The sequence below is a fragment of the Rhinopithecus bieti genome, unplaced genomic scaffold, assembly GCF_001698545.2.
Source record: "Rhinopithecus bieti isolate Rb0 unplaced genomic scaffold, ASM169854v2 scaffold_5260, whole genome shotgun sequence".
Taxonomy (NCBI): domain Eukaryota; kingdom Metazoa; phylum Chordata; class Mammalia; order Primates; family Cercopithecidae; genus Rhinopithecus; species Rhinopithecus bieti.
The window spans coordinates 1,535,751-1,561,299 of NW_016805896.1; the positions used below are offsets into that span (position 1 = coordinate 1,535,751).

At 39.0% G+C, this 25,549-nt stretch overlaps 1 protein-coding gene across 2 annotated transcripts in view; it reads left to right on the forward strand.

Annotated features, from left to right (window-relative positions):
- MARCHF1 (membrane associated ring-CH-type finger 1) overlaps positions 1 to 25,549 on the forward strand; it is a 90,421-nt gene that overhangs the window by 49,349 nt on the left and 15,523 nt on the right. For both annotated transcript variants that reach the window (XM_017873944.1, XM_017873945.1), the window contains one exon: positions 18,076 to 18,223. In XM_017873944.1, the coding sequence (XP_017729433.1) occupies positions 18,076 to 18,223 (148 nt within the window). The remainder of the gene's footprint in view (positions 1 to 18,075; positions 18,224 to 25,549) is intronic.

The following is a 25,549-nucleotide window of genomic DNA, read 5'->3' on the forward strand; positions in this document are numbered from 1 at the left end:
AGGGATGTGTATATTAAAACATTAAAGTTAAAAGAACTCCTTAGCATTGATGACCTGCCTTTGCCTTCGCAGGAGATTCGGGGCTGTTTACTCCAGGCAGCTGTATTTTTTGAAGCTGCAGTCATAATATTGGCATAGTTTGACAAATTTCTATGTAAATTGATTGCAATCAACAACTTTCTCATGGTTTGAGGAATTAAATCACTGGAAAGACGAAGTATTTTCTGAGATTAATATCACCCACTTGTATATTTTTCTTCTTTTTAAGAGTCAAGGCCCAGTTTTGGGAGTTCTTTCCATGGAAGTGGGGTCACTTCAAAATTCTGTGAGACTCTATGACAGTATCACATTTGAATTCAGAAATAGATATCATGAAAAAAAAAAAAAGTGTTTCCCCAGAGATCTGCACTGCTGAGTGGTTGATTTAAAGGAAAATCCCAACAACAGGATAGTAACAGACATCTGACTCTTTTTTGCTGGCTCACTATTAGCAAGAAAACTGGGCTTCCTTAAGATCCTTATTGAAGTTTGAAGATTGAAAGAGCTTTTTAAAACCTAACCCTAGCAATGCACCTCGCGGGCTACATTTAACTTACATGGTAATTTGAAGTAATTCTTAGTCGCTCACCCATTGGTCTGGGTTTTCAGATAGTTTTTAAAATATTTACAAGACTTTTTTTTCTTTTAACTTTTTGTTCAGAAACTGATCACATAAAAGGTAGCCGCGTTTCATTTCATGATTCCTAAAGATTTGAGAACACAAGTACGTGGCCTTAAATGAAGTTTCTTTATGGGTCTTTCTATATGTTTAGATAAAACATACGTCAGCTCCTTTCAGCTGCTTTTCTTATTTCAATAAATCAAAGAATTTTATCCATATAAAATAGTACAAATTATCATATCCATTATTGAGGAATTGGCATTATTTTCTTTCCATTATTGTGGTTTGACAGATCAGGCATTCAAACATCAGTCAACAAAGGCTTTTAGGTTGTGCGTTCAGCCCTCTCTTGTTATAACCTCCAAAAATTACTAGCACTCCATCACAACGCACAAAAGATTTGAGCCTGTTTATAGAAATACGTACCAAACAGTAAGGTGAATGGTTAAGGAGGTTGTGGTAAAAGAGAGTGAAGTGAACTCACAAGGCAAATGTAAGGACAATGTGTACTACAGGTCCTGTATGTAGTTAGGTGGTAAGATAATTTGCTTCTAAAACATTTCACAGTCAAAGCAAAGACAGAAGCTTGGTCAATTAAATGATTTATAGTATATCCATAGAAATGTTTTTGGCAAATACAGAGGATATCAGATCACTGAGAGCCTAGGGAAATTTGCCTTCTGGGTTATGATTCAGTAAATTCGATAAAGGCACAGATTTACTGTGACAACTATATTCTAACATCCACTATGTTAATGACTACAGTATTCGGCCAGAATTCACACATGGCTTACTAGTGCCAAGCATTGTGGTATGTGCATTGTTACATACGTAGCCCCATTTAATCCTGCCGGGAAACATGAAATAGGTATTCTTATCATAGTGTCACAAATGAGAAAACCGAGGCTTAGACAGACTAAATAAATCTTCTGAGGTCTCAGTTTTCACCTGGTGGAGCGGAATTAGTTTCAAATCAATGTGATGTCCAAGTCGACAGTTGTAAGCACGATCCTATGCTGCCACCGTGGTTCAGGGTAGGGAGGGGTCTTTTCTACCTGGGTGTATTAGAAAATGCTTCCCGGGGAGGAGGTAGTTGAAACTGGTTTTGAATGGTGAGTAGATGTTTCCCAGTGATATAGAGAGAGTTGAAGCCATCCTAGGAAACAAAATAGTACATTTAAACACGCAGAGGATAAACCATTCACAAATTCAAAATAGTTGGCTTTGCCAGAGAGAAGGATGACCGCAGGCAAGTTTCTTAGCCACCCCTTTCTTATCTAAACGGAGGTAATAATAGGATGTCCGTCGCAGAAAGGTTGTGAGAATTAAGTAAATAATGTAAAACCATTAACATTAATATTATTAAGACATAATATTAAAGGTTAAATCAAAAGCAAGGATCAGATTATATAGGAAGCTTTGCTAAAGAATTTCAACTTTATCCAGAAGGAAATGGAAAGACAGTTACAGGTGTTAGATAAGGAATTAATGTATTTGTAGTTTTCAAACATCACTCCACAGCAATGTGTGGAGGACGAAGTGTCCAGGTGAGTGAGCCATGCACAACATGCAAGCTAGAAAAGGAGATGGACTCAATTAAGTAGGAGCTGAGATGACAGAGTAAAAGCACTTGGCAGGGTTTAGTTTCTGAGCTAAAGTTTAGTTACTGCCAGGGCCGAAGATGAAGGATGTGCTGGAGGAAGTGGTTCATGATACTCAGCTTTCTGACCTGAGTGATGGGGTGAAGGGTTTAATTATTAACTGGGGAAGAACATAGAAGTGTGCAAATCTGGAGAAATAACATAAAATTCCCATCAGGACACATGGGTTTGGGATGACTGTGAGCCAACCAGATGGGTAGTAAATCTGAGAAAGTTTGAGTCTGGGCTGAGAAGTGTGAGAAAAGAAGTCATCAGGATGTCTCTGGAAGCCTCAGGCTCAGAAGAGTCGGCAAGAGAGCGATGAGAAAGAGTGGGAGAGTATGACGAGACTAGGGATGAAGGTGAAGGCCTGGGAACTGAGAGGCAGGGGCAAGTAGAGAAGAGGAGCAAAAGAGAATGAGAAGCAGCAGCCGTCAGAGAGGTGCAAAGGACAAATAGAGACTAACACTCTTGAATCAAAATCTTAAAAACACGGGAATAGTCAATAGTGTCAGGTGCTGCAGACAAGACTGACAGTAAATATACATTTAGAATGTCATTGGTAATTTTGGCAAGAGCAGTTACAGTGGAGTGTTGGGTTTTGTTTTGTTTTGTTTTTGAGACAGTGTCTGGCTTTGATGCAAGGCTGGAGTGCAGTGACAGGATCTCAGCTCACTGCAACCTCCACTTCCTGGGTTCCAGTGATTCTCCTACCTCAGCCTCTGGAGTAGCTGGGATTACAAGCATGCACCACCACGCCTGGCTGATTTTTGTATTTTTAGTAGAGACGGGGTTTCTCTACCCCATCTACCATACCAATAAAATTCACAGCATGAATTTTTAAAATAAATTGCCAAGCTAATTATAAATTCTAATTATAAAATTCTAATGGAATGCAAAAGAACTAGAATAGCCAAGTCAACTTTGAAAAAGGACAAAACTGAAGGAATAATACCTGATTTAAAGACATATCATCCAGCTACCAAAGTCAAGGCAGAGTAGTATAGCTGTTAAGACTGACAAGTAAATTGATGGGCCATAATAGACGATCCAGCAATAGAGCCACACATACACAGTCAACTCTTTTTTGATAAAGCAATTCAGTAGGGAAAGGAAGGTCTTTTTAATAAATGTAAAAAAAAATTATCTATATCTCATACCATAAACAAAAATTAGCTCAAAAGGTATCCTATAAATATAAAACCTAGAACAGAAACACTTCTACAAGAAAACAAAGGAGAAAACTTTTACGACTTTGGGTGAGGTAAAGATATTTGCATATGACACCAAAAGCAAGAAACACAAGAGAACAAATTGATATATTAAATTATGTCATAATTAAAAACATCTCCTTTTCAAAAGTTACTTTTAATAAATTGACAAGCCACATATTGGAAAATAATATTTTCATATCTTATGTCTGATAAAGAATTTATATTCCACATAAATAAAGAAATCTGAGAACTCAACAATAAGAAAACACTATGTAACAAAAATGGGCAAGACATTTTAACAGACATGTTACTAGATTTCCAGGGTTGACACTCTTCCTATCTGTACAGATGTCGTGGGGCATTTTAGAAGGCATTGTCCACACTGGTTATTCAGAATAATACTGAGAGAGACTCTATGGCAAGGAAGGGGACACTCCCCTGCTTGGCAGCCAAAGACTGAAGTGACAGATGGAGATAAATTCAAGTCCTCTTGGACCCCACTGATGTGACGAATAATAGACATAGAACCCAAGTGCAGATAATCAGAGGTTCTGAAATAAAGGACAGTCTTTGAGAGGTGACTCAAATCCAGTGGTGGCTCCTGTCATTTAAACTACGTTTCTCAAAATGGTTCTTTGTTAGATCTCTTCTCCAAGTTCGTCCTGAGCAATGTGACCTCAGTCTGCTAGGGCAGCTTCTCATTGTCATCACCCAGGTTCCCAGCATGGATGTGGTTTTTTCTTCTTCCTCCATCCTTTGCTTTCTTCTTAGTTCAAAATGAACCTTCCTTTCTACTTTCCGAATCACCAACCACTCCCTGTATTTCTGCATTGCATTCTGCTAGTGCCCCAAAGAAATGAAAATATACAACAACTAAAGTTTAATTTTAAAAAGGTTTGAATATTTACATTCCAATACATTTGTATGTATACTTAAAGACTAAAAGATTGAGGACATACATTGCAAATGAGATTATGAATAATTTTATTTCTATTTTAGTTTTCTATGTTTTATAAATTTTCAAAAGTGAACATGCAATTAATAAAAAATAAGCTATTGTAAAAGTTGAAAGAGACATAGAAATAGGTTTTAATGCTGAAGAGAAGGGGGCTATAGGGCTAGAAGAAATTAAATATAAATAAAAAATATAATCAAAGGATCACGGGTCATGGAGAATGATGAATTTGGACTGTACAGGGACATTTTGTCCTCATAAATAAGAGAGGAGGAAGTGAAAAGGGTGTGATGCAGTTATAAATGTATCTATTCTGAGGACAGGAAGTTAAGGGAGTTTATCTGTGAGAGGATCAATGTTCTCTGAAGTAGAAGTCATATTTAATAAGACCGACTGTCAAGATAGCAGTTCTTTTTATTCTCTGGTCTGTAGGGGCCACAAGCTGCTCACCCTCTCTCTAGTGCACTCTCCACACAGCGCGAGAACAGCCTTTCTGAAACCCTGGCAACTGAAAAGCCTGTTTACTTTACTCCTTAGAGATCTGCTTAAACGTAGCCCACATTTCAAAACCATGGCCTGAGCCAATCCATACCCATCACGTGCTCTCTGCAAGTGCCAGCAGCTCATCGTCCTGTTTCTGCAGACTCTCTCTATACAGGCTGTCCCTCAGCTGTTCATGTAAACCTGAGTTCAAAGATCAGTTACTTCATAAATTTTTGTCCCTAAATCTACTCACTTCAGCATTGACCAAGTTGAGTAGCAGAAAACCCATCCTGAAGCCAGAGAACCTTCTATCTTCTCCGAAGCATCTCTTCTACTTGCTCAAGCATCTCCTCAGAACAACAGAAAAACTCTTCCTACTGCCTCACACACAAGAGTTCAGCTTACATTTTTGTCCCTTGTAATCATGCTTTCTACCCCAAATAGTCATAAAGAAATTATTCCTTTTGAAAGAATTTCATGAAGGAAATCTGGGAAGAACAATTTCTACTTCTGCCTGCACATTGAACCATTCACACCTGCTCCACACCCCATGTTTCCCTGCTCCGGATGATAATCGGGGGTCCTCATCATCTGGTCCCGCCCACTATCGCCCCCCCACCTGTGCCCTTCCACCTCATGCTCAGACAGTCATCTCAGTTTCCTCAGACAAATCTCTATTCCATGCAACTCCATGTATTTTCACAGAACCCAAATTTTTCTTTTTTCCCCCCTCTTTGTCATGGTCAGCTCAAGTATCAGAAGACTTTTATGTTCTTCAATAGAAAGAAGATGGTTAAATGGGAATATTAAACCTTCCTGCTCCATTTTCAGTGTGGATGCTGAACCTTACCTCCTTGCTTTTTGTAAGAATAAATTACTAGAATAATATTAGATTGGTTTAACATTTAATTTCTACCCCTTGCTGTGATCCAATAACACCAGAGAAATCTGCAGTGAAAGAGTATTCAACATAAAGATTTATAAATAATAATCATAATAGTAAATAAGTGGGAATGAAGGATGTAGGCAAAAAAAAAAAAAGCAAGGCTAACCCATTTTTATTAGGTTTCCAAAGAGAGAGGAAAGAAAACCGACAGGCTATTAAAGAAGAACTTTTAAATGAGTTCCTTTCATGTTCTGTTCTCTTAAGCTTTAGGAAGAAAAATGGGATCTATTCTAGAATGTGAAAAACTATCACCTATGTCTCAAGAAATTTCACGTAGAGAGCATAAGGGCCTCAGGAATCATTACAACAAACGGACCCGCTTGGCATGGGCTCCCAAAGACCCAGACAAATTATTCTGGTATCCTTGGAACTAAATGAGATTCTTAGTCCCCCTGAAGCTTTCTTTGGTTCAAACCAACTGCTCTCTAATTAGAGGAAAACTGTATTTGGAGATGATAGGATAGGATAGCTTATACAGCAAAATAATGAAACAAAGTTGAATATTGCCATGTAAACACGAATGAGCAGTTTACACTTTCTCCCATCACCCGGGAGGATGAGAATCAACATTTGGGATTTCATCCTAAATACTGTAAATGAGGAAATTTGGCCAGTTGTGGTTGCAAAGTCATTTTTTGATTTCCAAACATATCAAGTCCCTGCACCACAAGTTTCATTTCCTGCCTGTGGAGATTGTGTATACCTCCAACCCTTCCGTAACCTAGGGCTATCACTATTCAATCAATTCAAGGGAGAGCAGTTTAAAGCAAGGATTTTAACTTGGATGTCTCCATTTTGTTTGAGAATCCATTGAAAATCATGGATCTTTCCCCAGGAAAAAAAAAAAAAAAAAAATGCACACAATATTTTGTAACCAATTTAAGGAATTTATATACCCCAAAAAATCTTCTCTTTTAAAAAAAATCTTCAGTTTTAGGACAAAATTCTTAACAAACACTGAGTCAGTATGATGCCAAAAACAAATTCAAATGTAATATATTGAGCCAATTAATCATGCTTGATATAAAGTACTGATAAAATGGAGTTTTAGATATAGTAACTAAAACATTATTTTTTAAAGTACTATTATATCCAAAACTGGAACCAATACTTAAAGTTTCACTGGCTCTAATTTAAACTGGAGTAGAATATATATATATATATATTCTCTGTTTTATTTGTATATAAATCATATGTATACGATTTATTTCAAGTGTATATGTGACTAAGACTCTCGAGAGTAAAAAAAAAAAAAAAAAAAAAATCAGTCCAGTTACATTAAATACAGTGTTCAGATGTGACACTGCTATTAAAGAGTGGAAATAGAGTGTAAGAATTTTTTTGACACATGAGAATAAGCATCCACAATGGATTGTCAGTAGATGAGCTTACTGTGGGTAGATGCAAATAGAGGGTTCCAAAAGATTCTCTTTTATTTGCTGCCACCCAAAGGAGTATTCTAGAAAGACATTTCTAAACACAGACAACAGAGAATTGAGAAAGGGATAGAAGCACTTATGAAATCAAAACCTATTATCTCTTACTGATGGAAAATTACACAGTTCCCTATTTTAACAACTACACAAAATTCCACAATTGTGACCCTAATATAAGCTTCATCAAAGCAGAAATCTTGGCTATCTTCTTCCCCAGCATCCTACAACGTCCGATACGTTGTGATGCTTTAATAATTAGCTCCCGAATGGAAAAAAAAAATCTAATAATTTCGTGTATCTCACTGGGTAAGTCAGCTCAGTGCTCTGGGCCTCAGTTTCTTCAACTAGAAAATGACGGGGTAAAATTGCGTCTTTTAAAAAGCTTTTCTCTTTTAATCTTCCCAGTGTCTGTACTTCTGTTTAGTACATGAGCACTGTCTCCTAAACGGCAAGGCTATGATCGCTTTAGGCACAGAGAGTGACCACAGACCTGTGCAGATTCCACATGTGCGACAGCTGTTCACTGAAGAGGAAAGAGGGGAAGAGCCCGCAACAGAAATGGGCTTCCAGGGAGAACATCATCAACGGCAGTGTCATCCAAGAGTCCGCTCGGCAAGGGTTTCCATCTCTGGGGAAGAGAGACTATGCCACTGTGAAATATAACCCAATTACTCCTTTTGTTTTCTTTATGAAGCCGCAATCCATAATTAAGTATCCTCGTGGACAAAGCTCAGTAGATTTTCTGCTGGTTCAACATGCCTGAAGCAGTAATATATTGACTTCTCTTTCAGAGTTTGTGATAAAATATCTTTCACCATAACCTCCAAGAGAAAACAGACAACCAAGTATTGATTCAATATTTTTAAAGGAACTTTGTTTAAATGCATCTATTAATTAAATTTTCAAGTAATTTGTGTTCTTACATGGCAATATTAATCAACTCAGATTTAATGAGTTTTTGGGAGGGATATGGAAGGAGGTGAAAGTATATTCACTCTGTGAAAAACCGTCAGATACTACAATGCCACTCTAAAATATGTCCCTGAACTTTTCCTTCCTTAGGGAAGTAATGGTCAAACTTCAGCATACATAAAAATCTCTCAGAGTGCCTGTCAGGAATGCAGATTCGTAGGCCACACCCCCAGATATAGATCTGGGACAAAGCTTAGGAATTTGCAATTTTAACTTTTATCCCAACAGTTCCACTGCAAACGTGCCTAAATCCCACATATTATATCTACCCTCAGGACAGATATATAAAATAAACATTTTTCCATTTCTCTTTTTTCCTTCAAATCATTGTTATGTGTGATATCATTACTCCCTCTAGTGGATGATTTTACTCAGCACCTATTTTTCTATATTACAAATACCTTGCTTGAAACTTTTAGGAAATCCCATCCATCATGAAAATCTTGAAAGAAAAGAAACCAATGAGAGATCAAGACAAGGTTTATAAGAAAAATTATTTTGGTAATCTAATGTCAGGCTCATATATATTTATATATGCATGTAACATGTAATACACATATATTTTGTAGAGAAATTCTTAATCATCATTTAGTTGACTGAATATAAAATGACTTACCTGTTTTGTAAAAATAATTTGGTAGCTTTGAATTTACTGACCACACTATTTTTAGAATATTTATACCTGGTTTACTTGTCTGCTTACTATGTACTAACTAGATTATCCCATATAATTCCAGCAAACTCTATACAAGAGACACTATTGTCATCCCTAATTTTACCAATGAGAAAACTGAGGCATTAGGAGGTTAGGTTACTTGACCCAAGTCAGACAGGGGTCTTTGATCCAAGTCTCCCTAACCCAGGAGTGTGAGTTCTTAGTCACTTCGCTCCAATGCCTCTCTGCCCATGCGGCTTCTAAACTGTTTGACCTAACTACCACATTGCACTCCTTTCCCTCCCCACCACCCCAGGCCTCCTGCTCCTACCCCAGTTCTCTCTGCTCTCCATTACTCTTTCCAACATCTTCTATGCTCCCTTGGCCTCTGACTCTACTAATACCTTTGCATTTGCACAATTTCTTATCTGGCAGTTGTTAACACCTCTCTCATGTATCCAGCAGCACCACTGAGTCACAATTCTTAGTAGCGTATTCCTCACATTGTAAACTAACATGACAAGCATATCAGTACAATCTATATCTATTACTGTTACTTTAAGTAAATGCACCTTTTTCTAAAGTCTTAAAAATGATATTTCAACAATGCTTGGATTTATGTTATAAGTTGCATTCTCCCTACTATCACACCTCTATTTTTTACTCAACTGGCGTGTCTCAAGTACTAGTCTAAATACTGCAAAGCAATGTGAGCTCTTCTTGGTAAAATACTATATCAGCTAACCTCAAAAATGTTTTTGAAAAGTAAAAGAGTCTTCATGTGTAGAAATCCAAGTGAATTAGCTTTTGAGGAAAAGAGCCATTTTTTTCATGTATCCATTCTTGGGTAGCTTTTTGGATTTTGCAGTCACTACGGTTGTCAGAATAGCATCCCTGGGGCAGTCTCAGGACGTTACTAGTCAGATTGCTTCTCATGTCCTGCAGTACCCATGGAAGAAGTAATTCCAAGCCACACACCCACATTCATGCTTTCAGTTTATTTGGAATGTTTGAGTTCCTTTAACCTTTTGTGAAATCTGTCAGCCAGAGCAGTATGTCTTTGGGAAACATGAAACCTTAAGATATTATTTTGAATTTGACAAAAAGAATGATAAGTTACTGGGGCATATATTAAAACCTATAATATTTGTTCCATTTCTTACAGAAATGAAGCCATCATTATGCCATCTTTTAGCTGTTTCTACCTAGTATATGCAAAGTAACTTTTGTAATAACCCCTCTTATCTTTGTTCACGTAGTTAATAAAACAGATTGTATTTTCCTGATATGAGACTCAGTATTCCGAAAAATATATTTGTAATTAGAAAATAGATGTGGGGAACGGGTGCTTTCACTGACTTAATTCTGCCTGAACAAATCTCATCTTCATTCCTCAGAGATGTTATCAACATGATGCATTAATCTAGACAGTAAGGACAATTGAAGTCTAATTGGATGTGGTGCTGCAAGCTCCAAGTTGTGATAACTGCTAACATTTATTGAATTCATTTTAAGTGCCTGATAGTGTTCTGCATTTACATGTATTAAGTTGCTTAGACTTTACCCTGCAAAGTAGGTGCTATTGTAATCACCATTTTACAGATAAAGAAATGGAGGCACAGAGAATTAAAATAACTCACCCAAGGTCACACAGTACTTAGTGGCAGAGCTAGAATTTGAACCCAGAGCCCTCATTCTTTTTTTTTTTTCTTTCTTTCTTTCTTTTTTGAGACGGAGTCCCGCTCTGCCGCCCAGGCTGGAGTGCAGTGGCACAATCTCCCATCACTGCAGGCTCCGCCTCCGGGGCTCACGCCATTCTCCAGCCTCAGCCTCCCAAATAACTGGAACTACAGGCGCCCGCCACCACGCCCGGCTAATTTTTTGCATTTTTAGTAGAGACGGGGTTTCACCGTGTTAGCCAGGATGACCTTGATCTCCTGACCTCGTGATCCGCCCGCCTCAGCCTCCCAAAGTGCTGGGATTACAGGCGTGAGCCACCGCGCCCGGCCCCCAGAGCCCTCATTCTGAATCACTTGTGGAATCACAGACAGAATACACCGCACATCTGCACGGTTCACTCCTCAGTGATGGATTCAACGAGGCCTGAGTGTGTCTATTGGGAACTTGATGCCCCAAATTTTTCTGTGAGACAGCTAATACTGAAAACCACTTCTAGTTAGAAAAGGTTCCCACTACCCAGAGTTCAGAAAGCAAAAGGAGACTCAAACTGAGTGGCAGCAAAATGAAGCCGTTGATTTCAGGGTCTTAGGTATGCCTCTTTGTGGAACTGTTTATTACAATTTTTCAGTAAGACTGCCACTTGCTTGCAGTGGTATCTTTACCCAAACCTGGGTCTCAGTAACTACTTCCCCCAATTCTAAACCAGTGTGTGCACACACTGTCCCAAGACGGTAGCTATTAATTTGTTTATATTTGGGTTGTTGATCTCCCAGGTTCATCTGGACACATGGCCCATTCCTCACTGTTTCTACTTGCAGTTCCTTTGTATTGCAGATCCTAATCTTTGGTGCAGTACAAGATCTTTCCTCTTGTACTATTATCAGGAGAGACAGAGGAGCTGCACTTAACCAGAAAATAGAGTGTCCCCTCACATTGGGCCATGTACAAAAGCTGTCAAATGATTATCACTGGTGGACCTATCACGGAAGAGAACTAAGGGAAAAATATATTTTTTAAGGAAATGATAGACTCATAGAGAATTTATGGCTATTACATCTGAGGTTTTAACTCTTAGTAAGAAAGCCTGCATGTACATGCTTATCTGTGTTAGTCCTTTCCACACTGCTCATAAAGACACACCAGAGAATGGGTAATTTATAAAGAAAAAGAGGTTTAATGGACTCATAGTTCCACATGACTGGGGAGGCCTCACAATCATGGCAGGTGGTCAAAGGCATGTCTTACATGGCAGGAAGCAAGAGAGAGACCTCAGGATCTAAAACCATGAGATCTTGTGAGACTGATTCACTACCACAAGAACAGTATGGGGGAAGCCGTCCCCCTGATTCAATTATCTCCCACCAGGTCCTTCTCATAACATTTGGGAATTATGGGAGCTACAATTCAACATGAGATTTAGGTGGGGACACAGCCACTATATCACTGTAATTCTGAGGAAGGAATAAGTTTGCACCTGGGTTCACTTCCTGACTTGTGTCCAATAGTGAGTGCCTTAACTAGTGAACTTTACCAGCTGCCTACCACCTACCTGGCTTTGTTGTTTCCTCCCTATCATCAGTTTTGTAGCAAATTTCACTAAAGGTCTACAGAGGTCAAATTCTTCTGCTGGTCTTTTAAAATACATTTTTAAGAGGGAAATTGTTTACCATAGGCATACTTCTGAACTTAAAGATTTATTAAGGTTCAAGAGTTACTCCTTATAATTAAGAGTCTGTTGTTTAGTTCTCTCCCAGAGTATTTGAAATTGTTACTAATATAGATTTTAATAGGCTTTTATGTTACCTAAACACTAATTTGAAAAGTAAAACAAAAAATGAAAGTTTGCTTTAGTGATTAATGAGCTAACTCTGAATCGTTTCAGTTCAAATAAATGAATTGATTATGTAATTTTTTTCAGTCAACCTGAAATATTTAAATCACAGCCAGAAAACCAAATTCATTTGTTGATTACCCTTTCCTGGGCTGCTAATTAGTTCACGACAGGGAGTGACAAGTACTACTTCTAATATAAACTCCACTGAGGTCACCGTGCAACTCTGCTAAGTGTCATTCTTTAGGAAGGTGGTTCTCTAACTTTAGCTTGCATGGGAATCACCTGAGGGCTTGTTAAAGCACATTACAGGGTCCCCATCGCCAGAGTTTCTGATTTAGTGAGTTTGGTGTGGGGCTAAAAATACTGGGTTTCTGACAAGTTTCCTGATTGCTGCTGCATCTGCTGTGCTGCATCTGCTACTGGAAACACTGAGAACTACTGCTTCATATGATTGGGTCCTCTAGAAATTTCTCCAGCATAGCAAGTCCAAGGACTTGTAAAAGGTTTACTTATTATCCTCTAGCACAACATATCTTACTACGGCATGTAAATAATGTGATAACCTTTACACTTGCGATTCCAGGTACTGTTTTCGCTCGTTTGCAGCAAAATCCAATATGCCAGCCAGGGCCAGAAAAATGTAAACAATTAAAATGTGGCTTGGCATTTATGCAAAATGACAGGAAGAACCTGCACACCAGGCCGGCTGGGAGCTCCTGGGTCTGGCGGTACCAAAAAAAAAAAAAAAGAAAAAAAAGAAAAAAGAAGAAGAAGAAAGAAAAGGCTACTGTACTAGCTACTGTTTGGGCTTTGCGCCACCTGGTGGTGATTTTTTGGTCTATCACTCTATAGAGGGATAACTCTACGTCACGTGACTGTTACCGAAGCTGGAACCCCTAGGTGAACTGTCAAAAAAAAAACAAAACAAAACAAAAAAAAAAACAGAAAACAGACGAAATGGATTTGGCAAAGTAGTCCCTACCTCCTCCTGCTTTTCTTTCTTTCCTTCCTTCCTTCCTCTCTCTCTCACTCTCTCCTTTCTTTCTTTTTCTGACGGACTCTCGCTCTGTCGCCCAGGCTGCAGCGCAGTGGCGCCATCTCGACTCATTGCAACCTTAGCCTCCCGGGTTGAAGCGACTCTCCCTCCTCAGCGTCCCGAGTAGCTGGGACTACTGGTGTCTGCCACCACGCCTGGCTAATTTATTGTATTCTAACAGAGACGGGGTTTCACCGTGTTGCCCAGGTTGGTGGCGAACTCTTGAGCTCAGGCAATCTGCCGGCCTCGGTCTCCCAAAGTGCTGGGATTACAGGCGTGAGCCACTGCGCCCGGCCTGCATTTTATGTTACAGATAAACTGCCTTTATTCTTCATTGGTACAAAGATTTAAACAACACTTTTCTCTGGGCAGTACTTCTAAATTTATATTTTAGGACAGAATATAATGCAAGTAATTTGATTTAGAAAACCTGACCCTGTCATGCAGTTTGATTTAGCTTCATCACATAGACAATTTCACAGAAACAATGTTTGCATCAAGTTATACTACAATTCAGAAAAAACACATAGTCATATTTTTCTAAGTGCATACTAGAGTTCTGTTGGATTTCTTTCTATCGTTTAGGCGCTTCCGGAAAAAAAAAAAAAAATCAAAAGCAAGAACAGTAAAACAAATACCAAAGACCCAGGGGCTGTAAAGTCCAAAGCGAGGTTGAAGACTACCTATGCAGGAGGTGCTAAGATTTTGTGAAACTACTTTTGCCCAATCTTAGCTCATCCTCCATCTTCAAGGTATAAACGAGAACTTGAAGACTAAGGAAGGGCAGATCAGAGTTGGCAGTATAAACATTTGTGAAAAGTATGATGGTGTGTGTGCTGTCGTGCATTCCCTCTCCCTGACCTTTGGGAAACGGGAAAGGGAGCTGCCGTCTTACCATTTCCACCAGCTTCCTCGAGACCACTTGGAGAGAGACGTCATCTCAACACCGAGAGACTTGAGGATAAAATATTCGACTCAGGCCCAAGCAATAAGCAAAAGAAACTTTACTTCATCACTGACAAGGCAATAGTTTGTATTTTCTGAGGGCCCTGGGGGAAAAACTAACATGGAGTCATCTCCAAAGTGGAGCTCAAGAATTTACAAAAAATTAACCGGGCGTGGTGGTGGGCGCCTGTAGTGTGCCTGAGTGAGGCTGGCACTGCTGAGGCTGACCAGGGACCACACTTTGGAGACCTAGAGAGGATCTTCTCAGGAACAAACTTCTTTAGAGGTGTAACCATGGTAACAGTATAACTCCTGGTAACAACATACTCCTGGTAACGGGGTCATAAGTCACATGTTATTTGCTAAAGCAGGACAGGGGAGTAGAAATGCTATGGAAAGTTTCACAGGTTATCACTTGCCTATCAGGAAATCTTTTGTGAACTGCTACTGAATTTCAGCATCACAAATATTAAACGAAGGCACTTTCATGACAGCTTTGTTAAGATTTCTATCCTTATCTTCTCCATTTCTCATTCTTAGTAAGGCTTGCAAGATATACTGAAATTTTGTAAACAAACCTGAAAAGACAATATGAAGGGAAAGGTTTATAAAATACATTGATTTCTGCCAGCCCTATTTACTGAATATTGTACGCAGTAATGTAGTCGTTAGGAAGAGGGCACTGTGGCATTACATTTACTTGTGTGCTGTCTAGTGAGTTTCTAAATGGTTCCTGTAAGGATGTATAAAGTGGAAAATGTGGATGGTTCCCTTACACTTCACTTCTCCTTAGAATGGTGCTGAGATTTAGAAGTGACGACTTCAGAGCTTCTATTGTCTGGAACTAGAAGAATCTTTACAAATGATTTGGTCCATTCTTGTCAGCTCCACTGACATTTTTCTATTTGAGGAGCCTTACTTTTTAATAATGTGTTCCAGCCATTTAATTACATTGCTCCATAGATAGAAGAAGTCCCAATTTTAAGAGAACTTTAAGTCAATTTTATATTTGAGAGTTGATTTCATATGAATATTTTGTTACTGCAAGTTTTCTATCCACTTGGAACACAGAAACTTTAAAATGTAAAGCTGTTTTCTGTACCATCTTCCACTTTTACCTGTCTGTATTAAATACTGAAGTAATTCAAGGAATATTTATTAAATTGCAAAATGCTATTGCCTAATAATAATATTCTATGATTATATGTGTTATTCAGATTAATATTACAATAAACCAAAGCTAAAACAGGATTTTTAAAAAATCAATCTTGCACAGATATGATATGAGGTTTTGATAAAACAACATTAAAATCTCCTCAGTTCAAGATTGATTAATTCAAAATAGAGTCTAAATTGAAACATCTGTTTATTCCCTAATCACATTATTAATATTTACCCATTGTTATACTTGGAATAATACATAAATATAGTTTGATAAAAAACAAAGTACAAGATAAAGTATGAATTTGTAATTAGCAAACTCCTGCAAGGAAAATGTTGTGAGGACTGGCCAGTAGAAGGAGAGGAAGGGATAGTGTTTGTAAAGAAAATATATCTTTCTCTAAAATGTTTAAACTGCTCTAGAGCATCAAGGTCAGAATTCAAGTATTTTGCTCTCTTACAAATGAAATTATAGGCTCTTACTCCTTAGACTGGAAGAGAAGCTAGGAAGTATCTATTTAATTCTTTCACCAATAATTGCATTTGACGGCAAGTGGCAGAGACCTGGGAAATAATGGCTTAATCAGGAAGACAACAGGATGTCCAAAGGCAAGCTGCTGATTGGGCTGAGAAATCTCCAATTCTCAAGACTTTTCCTCAAGGTTGCAAGATGACTGTTGACACTCTCCCACTTAATTATGAATTCCAGTTAGCAAAGAGCAGAAAATGAAAGAAAGGATCAAAGGACAATACCTACATTAAAAAGGCAAAAACTTAATGTCCCACTAGATATCGGCTCACAGCTCATTGCTGGAAAATAATCAACGTCCACCTGTGCCAAGAAAGGTTGGAAAGGCAGCTTTAAGCTGGGCACAATGCCAACCCTACTGAAATTAGTTTGTTAACAAAAGAAGTGAAGAATGGTTATTCTCTTCTCCACCTCTCTGTCACAGCCTCGTCAAAATCTGCTCCTCATGAAGATGAGGCAGTGAGGCCCAGAGAGAGTGTGTGATTTTATCCACATCTCAAAGCTGGTGGCAGAGGCAGCATTTTATGTACCGCAACGTACACCATCTTGTTTTTGAGTTGCGCATTGAATTCTACATATGTGATGGTCGGGTGGGAAAGGAATGGGGTCTTCTGAAGTTCTAAAGATTTTGCTTTAGTGAGGGCATAATAACATAAAGAATCCTAGATTATTAAAAGCTTGGCATGTCAGCTTACTTCTAATAACATTACTGTAATTTTTTATGGAAAAAAAATGCAAAGAAAAATAAAACTACAATTCCTAACATAATAATGAAGTGATATTGTAGCTACAAAGACATTAAAATATATTTTGAGAGGCTATTTCTTCAAAGTAAATATGAGAGATATTCCCTTATATAGACCATAACTTCAATAAAACTTGTGGCCTTATTCCTCTCCCAGACTGAGGGAGCAGCCCTCAACTTTCTCAGGAGTGTGACTAAAGGACAGCGGTCACCACAGTAGTTACAACACTTACGGTAGCAGCAAGTAAGGTTGCTCTAAAAGAGGCTTCAGCAGATTTTCTTGTGTCACCTAAGTGATAAAATTTGTTTTTCTAGAGTAGTTGTGAACAGAAAATGTTGACTTTCTCTTGCAGATATCATTCAGCCATTCAAATACTTAACTAAATTTATATATTCAAGAATGTAACACTATGTCCAGTTGTGTGATAATCCAAGAAGACAGTGTTACCTATTACTACATATAACCTAGTACCACAAGGAAGTGAATCCTGAAAAGAAATTTTTTAATTTTTCAATATTAAAGCTATCTCATTCTTGGTACAGAGGAGGAAACTATAGGCTTGCAAAACAGAAATGACTTGATGTAATTCATTTGGAGAATAGGAAATTATTTTTGTTTGCAAATTAATATATATTTAAGTTAGTCCGGGCACAGTGACTCACGCCTATAATCCCAGTACTTTGGGAGGACAAGGTGGGTAGATCACTTGAGCCCAGGAGTTTGAGACTAGCCTAGGCTACATGGTGAGACCTCCATATCTACAAACACGTACGAAAATTAGCCAGGCATGGTGGTACATACCCATAGTCCCAGCTACTCTGGGGGCTGAGGCAGGAGGTTCTCTTGAGCCTGGGAGGCAGAGGTTGCAGTGAACGGAGATTGTGCCACTGCACTCTAGCCTGGATGACAGAGTGAGACCTTGTCTCAAAAAAAATACATATATTTATGTACACACACACACACACACACACACACACATATGAATTTAAGCTATATGTAACTCTCTAGGTTATAATTTCATATCTCTCTAAATGTGAAGACTTATTTGAATATTATAGAGTCATCTGAAATTGAAGATAATTACTGTTTTTCTTCCATTCATGATCTATGTCTGGGAAATAAAAGGGGAGAAAAATTTCCTAGTTTGCAATTCAGTTTTGTGTCCTTGGTTTCTGATTGCAGTGGGAGAAACTACAGATGACCACAAGTGAAAGGAGGAAAATATTCTGCTCTGTCACATTCCACATAATTGCGATCACCTGTGTGGTTTGGTCTTTGTATGTATTGATAGATCGAACAGCGGAGGAAATCAAGCAAGGCAATGACAATGGTAAGAGCACATCTTCTTCTTTCTTACTCTCTTGGATCCTAAAGGCAATTCTGAGAGGTGGATAGGCAGTCGCTCCCCGGGTTAGGCCTTCATCATGTATGATACACTAGAAAAGCTAGTATTTGCTATTGATTCTTCCCTAATCATGTTATTGATTAATACTCTGATTAAAAACCATTAACTATATGTAGTCCCAAGCTGAGATGTGAAATTCATCAAATCCATATAAAACTTAGTGGCAGTTACATACAAATGGCAAACACCACTTTGGGCTTTTCGGAAGCTGAATGAGGATCAAGTTCTGCCGGACCTGAAAAGGCAAATGGCTGTAAAAATGAAGCGTTTCTCATTTTATTTAATTCACTCTAGTCATCTCTCCTTTAAAGCATGAAGGAGATGGCATTCTAGTAGAGAATGCGTTATAGCTCTTTAGTTAGTACTATACAGTTTGATAGAGTGGGTTAGCACCATGGTTTGACATTTTAGCCATGTGAAGTTTGATTGTGAAGTCTGCAAAGAAAAATGTTTCAAAATCAGAAAGGCATATTCTCATAATGGATAGGCCACTTAGAAAGCACAATGTTTATAAAATATTATTTTCATGTGTGAAAGGACCCGGTTCTGTTTCTCACTGCGCCCTGCAAGTTTTCATACCTTATCCAGCCCAAATCGTAGTGGTAAAACAGTGAGAACCATCCTCACACCCCCGCAGGAAACAGTATTAAACCACTGATGCCTCTAGAAAAGACATTTTTTAGATGGTAACATTTTGAGTTTGTAACGTTGTGAAAAATGTTTGCACATCCCTCCACCCCGCAAAAAAAAAGGGGGGGGTGAAGAAAATGAAAGAACAAAAAAAATGAGAGGAGGTAAGAAAAAAAAATAAGGAAGAGATTAAAACACAGAAAGATTGGTTACTTCTGTAGTTCTGTGTGTGGGTTCATAAACACAGAAGGGGAGGCTCCATTCTCACACTTGCCCTCTAGGTGGCAGCAGCACACGCCAGCGTGCACCGCTCTGAGCATTTCAAAAAGCCCCGCGGGGCTGCGGGGATAACGGGAAGGCCAGGAACCACCATAGGAATTGTGCATGGGGTTTATGTGTGTCAGAGAGGGGATGGTGACAGCGTTTCAGGTGCCACTGTCCTTTTCTGGAAGAAAATGAAAGCACTACCGTGTTGTCTAAATGCTAGAAAAATAGGTAGGGTGGGGTTTTGTGGCTTGTTTTTATGTGCTTATTTATTCCATATTAACTCATTTACATACCATTAATATCAAACTACATTGTTTGCAACTACATTATGTACTGTTTCAGAGAGTCTTGATTTTAAAATGTTACATTACATCCTTATTAAATAAGATCCCTGAGGGTAGAACTTTGTTTTTCTTTTTTAAATCCTATGTCCTCTCTTGATATAGGTACTGGTCCAAGCCAAATAAAAAACAGTGTCCTGTAAATGTAAATACTGCAATCGCATAAGGATGGAAAAACATAGAGGCATCCCCACCTCGCTTCATCCAATGTCTTACCCTAGAACTCTAGTGTTTTCCTAGCAATCAAGGGCAGACATCATACCCTTAGATTAGATGACACATTTAGAGTTCAGCATTTGAGAACCACAAATTTCTTCAAGGTAATGTAGTCTCTCCGCTCTCCCAGTGGTCATCCTCACTTGGCCTCTTTGTAGTAAACTGCAGAGCTCTTCTCGAGCCACCTGGAAGGAAAGAAAATTAAGAGCCCCTCTCGTAGATGTAAGAAGAGGAAGCAATCTCGTGTCATCTATACATAGACCCTCATAGACACCCATAAGAAAATCCCTCTCTTACATTTATCTTATCCAACCACATTTCTAAGACATGTGACTGAATAGCAATCATTTACCCTACAATGAACATGATGGTCTCAACTTCAGCCACAAAAATATCTCCAAAACCCAAGAAACTCATGGCTCCATGCTTTCTTCCATTTTTCTCTGTCTCCTTGCTCATTCTGTAGGCCCCCTGGATTTTATTTTATCTTCAGCTGCCATGTCAATGCTGTAAGTTCCCAAATTCATCTCCAGCTCCCACTGTACTCCAGTCCCATACATCCACCTATCTTCTGAATGATTCTGTTTGAAAGTCTTAGCGTGTCGCAATGTGTAATCCCCTACCACTTCTCACTAACACCTGTGGAAAAGGCACCACTAACACCCAGTAGCCAAACCCAGATATCCAGCTTTCACTCTGATTTCCTCCCTCTTCTACCTTAAATCAACCACCAAATCCTGTTTACTCTGTCTCGCATACCTCTGGAATCTGTCCATTTCTTTCCTTCCCTATGGCTACCATCCATGTGGAAACTATCATATTTTTAACTTGAAAACTGCAGAAGCTTCTTGACTAGACTTTCTCCAGTTTTGCCCAACTTCAGCACAACCCATTCTCAACAATGTAATCCCAGCAGATTTACAAAAACACAAATCTAATCACATCCTATGCCCACTTCACCATTAAAAGGTAACCCAAATTCCTCAGTGGGACTATGCTGCCACCATGACCTAGCTGAAGCCAGCTAGGCCGAACATTCATTCAGCTCCTCAGATCTCCTTCCAGGCCCTTGCTCAGCTTTCCTGTCTGTGTAAAACATTTGCTTCCAGCTTCTCTTGTCCACCGACACCACACACACTCTTAAACACTCATATATTCTCACACACCTTCCTAATCCCAACTCAGCCTTTGCAGTTTACCTTGAACATCACTTCCTCTGGGAAACTCACTTCACTTCCCTGAAGTGGGATCATTATTCCTACCACAGTGGTTCTCAGAGTATGGTCCTGGGACCAGCAACATCAGTATCCCCCAGGCATTTGCTAGAAATGCATATTTTTACTTCCTACCTCCCTAGACCTATGAAACCCTGATGGTGGAGGCCAGCAGTTTGTACTGAAGAAGCCTACAGGTTATTCTGATGCCGGCTAAGGATGGAGAGTCACTGCCCTACCATATGGTCACATAGCATCCTGCATTTACCCTCCCCAGGGCTTCTCCACATTTACTGCATGGTAGATTACCTGTGTCATGTTCGTAATGCTGCAAAGCTGGACTTTATCCCCAGAGGTTTATACTTAGTCACCCCTTCGATGGTTCTATCATGCAGCTAGGGAAGCTCTGCCTGACAGTGAGACTTAACCACATGCCATTGCAATTGCTCATTTAATTGTCTGTCTTCCTTCACCTGCTCAGAACAGGTGGGGGCTCACCACTTCATCTCCCCGGTGCTGAACACTGTGTCTGGGACCAGGCAAGTAGTCCAGTCACCGTTGTACTAGGAATGATGAAGTGTGAATGTCTGGTACTTAAGCTTTTCCACCTCTTATTTTTCTTTCAGAATTGTTTTCAAAATATTTTTTCTTTCTCACTTGTGGGTGGGTGCAGGATTCCAGACGGTAACCTCCAGTGGACTCTTAATGACAATCAAGGGTCCATTTCTTAAAGGAAACTGAAAATGACATGATTTCTATATTTGGCATTTAGAGCCAAAGCAAAATAGAAAGCAAGATATTTATCAAGCAGCAGTGTCCGTGGTAATTCCTGTAGAGCCGCTTGCCAGCGGGACAGCTCTAAAACTTGGGTAATTTCAAATGGAAACCATAGTGACTTTCATAAAGGGAATCATTTGTATTTATGTTTAAATTATATTTATTTATTTATTGTTTGTTTGTTTTATTATACTTGAAGTTCTAGGGTACATGTGCACAACATGCAGGTTTGTTACATGTGTATATATGTGCCATGTTGGTGTGCTGCACCCATTAACTCATCATTTACATTAGGTATATCTCCTAATGCTATCCGTCCCCACTCCCCCCTCCCCACAATAGGCCCTGGTGTGTGATGTTCCTCTTCCTGTGTCCAAGTGATCTCATTGTTCAATTCCCACCTATGAGTGAGAACATGTGGTGTTTGATTTTCTGTTCTTGTGATAGTTTGCTGAGAATGATGGTTTCCAACTGCATCCATGTCCCTACAAAGGACACAAACTCATCCCTTTTTATGGCTGCATAGTATTCCATGGTGTATATGTGCCACATTTTCTTAATCCAGTCTGTCACTGATGGACATTTGGGTTGATTTCAAGTCTTTGCTATTGTGAATAGTGCCGCAATAAACATACGTGTGCATGTGTCTTTATAGCAGCATGATTTATAATCCTTTGGGTATATATCCAGTAATGGGATGGCTGGGTCAAATGGTATTTCTAGTTCTAGATCCTTGAGGAATTGCCACACTGTTTTCCACAATGGTTGAACTAGTTTACAGTCCCACCAACAGCGTAAAAGTGTTCCTATTTCTCCGCATCCTCTCCAGCACCTGTTGTTTCCTGACTTTTTAATGATTGCCATTCTAACTGGTGTGAGATGGTATCTCATTGTGGTTTTGATTTGCATTTCTCTGATGGCCAGTGATGATGAGCATTTTTTCATATGTCTGTTGGCTGTATGAATGTCTTCTTTTGAGAAATGTCTGTTCATATCCTTTGCCCACTTTTTGATGGGGTTGTTTGTTTTTTTCTTGTATATTTGTTTGAGTTCTTTGTAGATTCTGGATATTAGCCCTTTGTCAGATGAGTAGATTGCAAAAATTTTCTCCCATTCTGTAGGTTGCCTGTTCACTCTGATGGTAGTTTCTTTTGCTGTGCAGAAGCTCTTTAGTTTAATTAGATCCCATTTGTCAATTTTGGCTTTTGCTGCCGTTGCTTTTGGTGTTTTAGACATGAAGTCCTTGCCCATGCCTATGTCCTGTCAAATTATATTTAAACCTGCTTTCCAACATGCATATTGAAGGGGAGTGTGGGCATCTGTATAAATTGTTATTTCTTTAATCTTCCCGTGGCATTGGGACTGTGAGTGCTGATCCTGAATTTACTTATGAAGTTGTAGGGAAAAACTGCATAATTTAAAAGAAGTCAACATATTTTAAATCCATCTTGAAAAACATTTACAATATTTGAAAAGAAACAAATTGTCCTTTTTCAGCCAGAATTGAGGTTGAATATAAAACAGCAAAATCTTTTGAACTGTAATGACGATCCTGGAAAGAAAAAAAATTCCTCATATGTCTGTAAATGGTTGTTCTTTTAGATTAAATAGGCATGATGCCACAGAGAGCCCTCACCTCTCTTTCCCCTGTGATGACAGGAAAAAAAAAAATAGCAAATATGTGGTACTGGGAGCTTTAACACCCTAAATAAGCCTATCACTAAGTTTAATTTGGGCAACAGTTGTTATTCTTGCCTTATCTTTACATAGTCTAGAAGAATTCTTCAGTATATTATCCATGTATAAACAACAAAAATACAAACTAAAAACAGCTACAACAATTTACAATATTAAAGAGACTCTAGTTGTAGATAGTAAAGTTGCCCCAGAAGTGTTTCAATGTATGCATAAGGGACTAGCGTAACAAATTGACTTTGTTTTCATGGCTGACTCACTCCCAGGCCTCCAAGCTCCTCCAGGGCAGAGGCCTTGCCTGGTTATTTAGAAAATACTTGGTGTTAGCAGAGGCTCAAAAAATGTTCACTGGCTGTGACTGACTCCAGCAGATGAGAACAACCCAAAAAGAATAGACACTGGCTTGAGTTAGTTGTCAGAAGGCCAGGGTTCTAGCTCTCCCTTGGTCATTGACTAGTTATTTATTTATTTATTTTTCCTTTGAGACAGGATTTCACTCCTCCTACCCAGGCTGGAGTGCAGTGGTGCGATCTTGGCTCACTATAACATCCTCCCCTCAGTCCCCCTCCCTGGGCTCAAGCGATTCTCCTGCCTTAGCCTCCCAAGTTGCTGGGACTCCAGGTGAGCATCACTGCGCCCAGCTAATTTTTTGTATTTTTTGTAGAGACAAGGTTTCATCATGTTGCCCAGGCTGGTCCTGAACACCTGGGCTCAAGCGATCTGCCCACCTCAGCCTCCCAAAGTGCTGGGATTACAGGCATGAGCCACCGTGCCCAGCCTAGTTATCTTCAGAAAAATGATTAATCACTCTGAAGCTCAGTTTTTTTCATTTGCAAAACTACCAAGGTTGGAGTGAGTAGCTGCTAAAAGTTCTTTCTATGATTTATTATTCAGACAACATGAACTTTACCTTGCATCAAACAGATTGAAACGTGTCTATATGAATAATGTATATATATGATACATAATTACTCATGGTGAATATTGTCATTAAAACAAGTTAAGAAAAAGGTTATAAATATGGGAAACAATTTTGTTGTTGTTGTTTAATAATCTACCCAACTGGAGAGAAGCAACTGGGATAAAAGTAAAGAAGAAAACCATCCCCCCTGCAACTCCCAAGGCCCCAACAGCCACTCACACACACCCTTCCTTATACACACACTTTGTAGTTCTGCATACCCTAAGCACCCAGCCAAAATATTCCAACTTATGGTGAGATGCTTTCTGTAAACACACACTGCCACTGTCGCTGTTAAGTGAACCAGGTTCTCTTCTGCTGCTTGGTGATTTATAAAAAGCTTTTAGACTTTCTCCAGGTGTCTCCAGTCACATGATCTCCTATATAACATATGCAGAATACTCTGAGAAATCAAATTTCAAAGCTGGAAGAGACCTTAGAGATCACTGTTTATAGATGAGGAAATAAGCAATTTGCCTGATCTCCAGCTGTATTATGAATGCCCACCCGGGAGCTTCTGCTTTACCCAATTTGACTTAAAGAGAAAATAGAAAAGTGAGATGTTACAGGTATGCTCCTGTGCCTTCAGGGGAGAGGAATGGGAACCCCATTCTATTACCAAAGGAAATATATTTTCAGAGAAACAGTATTTCTGGAAAGTGAATGAGTCTAAAAGGGTCTGGTAGATAAAACCCTACTGATAAGCCATTGTCACTGTGGTCTGAAAGGTTGGCAGAAATATTTCCTAACAAATGCAGTATACATAATTGCTCCTTAAGCATTTAAGGATGTTTTAGTTTATTTTTTTGATGGGATTTCTAAGCATTTCTCCTGACGAAGGGAATTGTAACTGCAAGAGACGCCCAGAGACACACTATTACTAAACGCCAGTGGCCTGGCTGACAACTAACTAGACTTCCTCCCTCTGTGATTCTGGAGGGAAGCTTACCTTGAGTCAAGCTGGGACACCCTAAACTCACAACACAGTGAAGTTAGAAAGATCTTACTGGTAGACACCTGTGAAAGCTCCGCTCTTAACCTACAGCTGAATCAGCCGAAGGTGTGTAGCCTTCAAATCACACAGATAATAACAATAACGAAAACTTACATTTACACCTTCTATGTGTCAGGCACTGTTAATTTGTTTAAT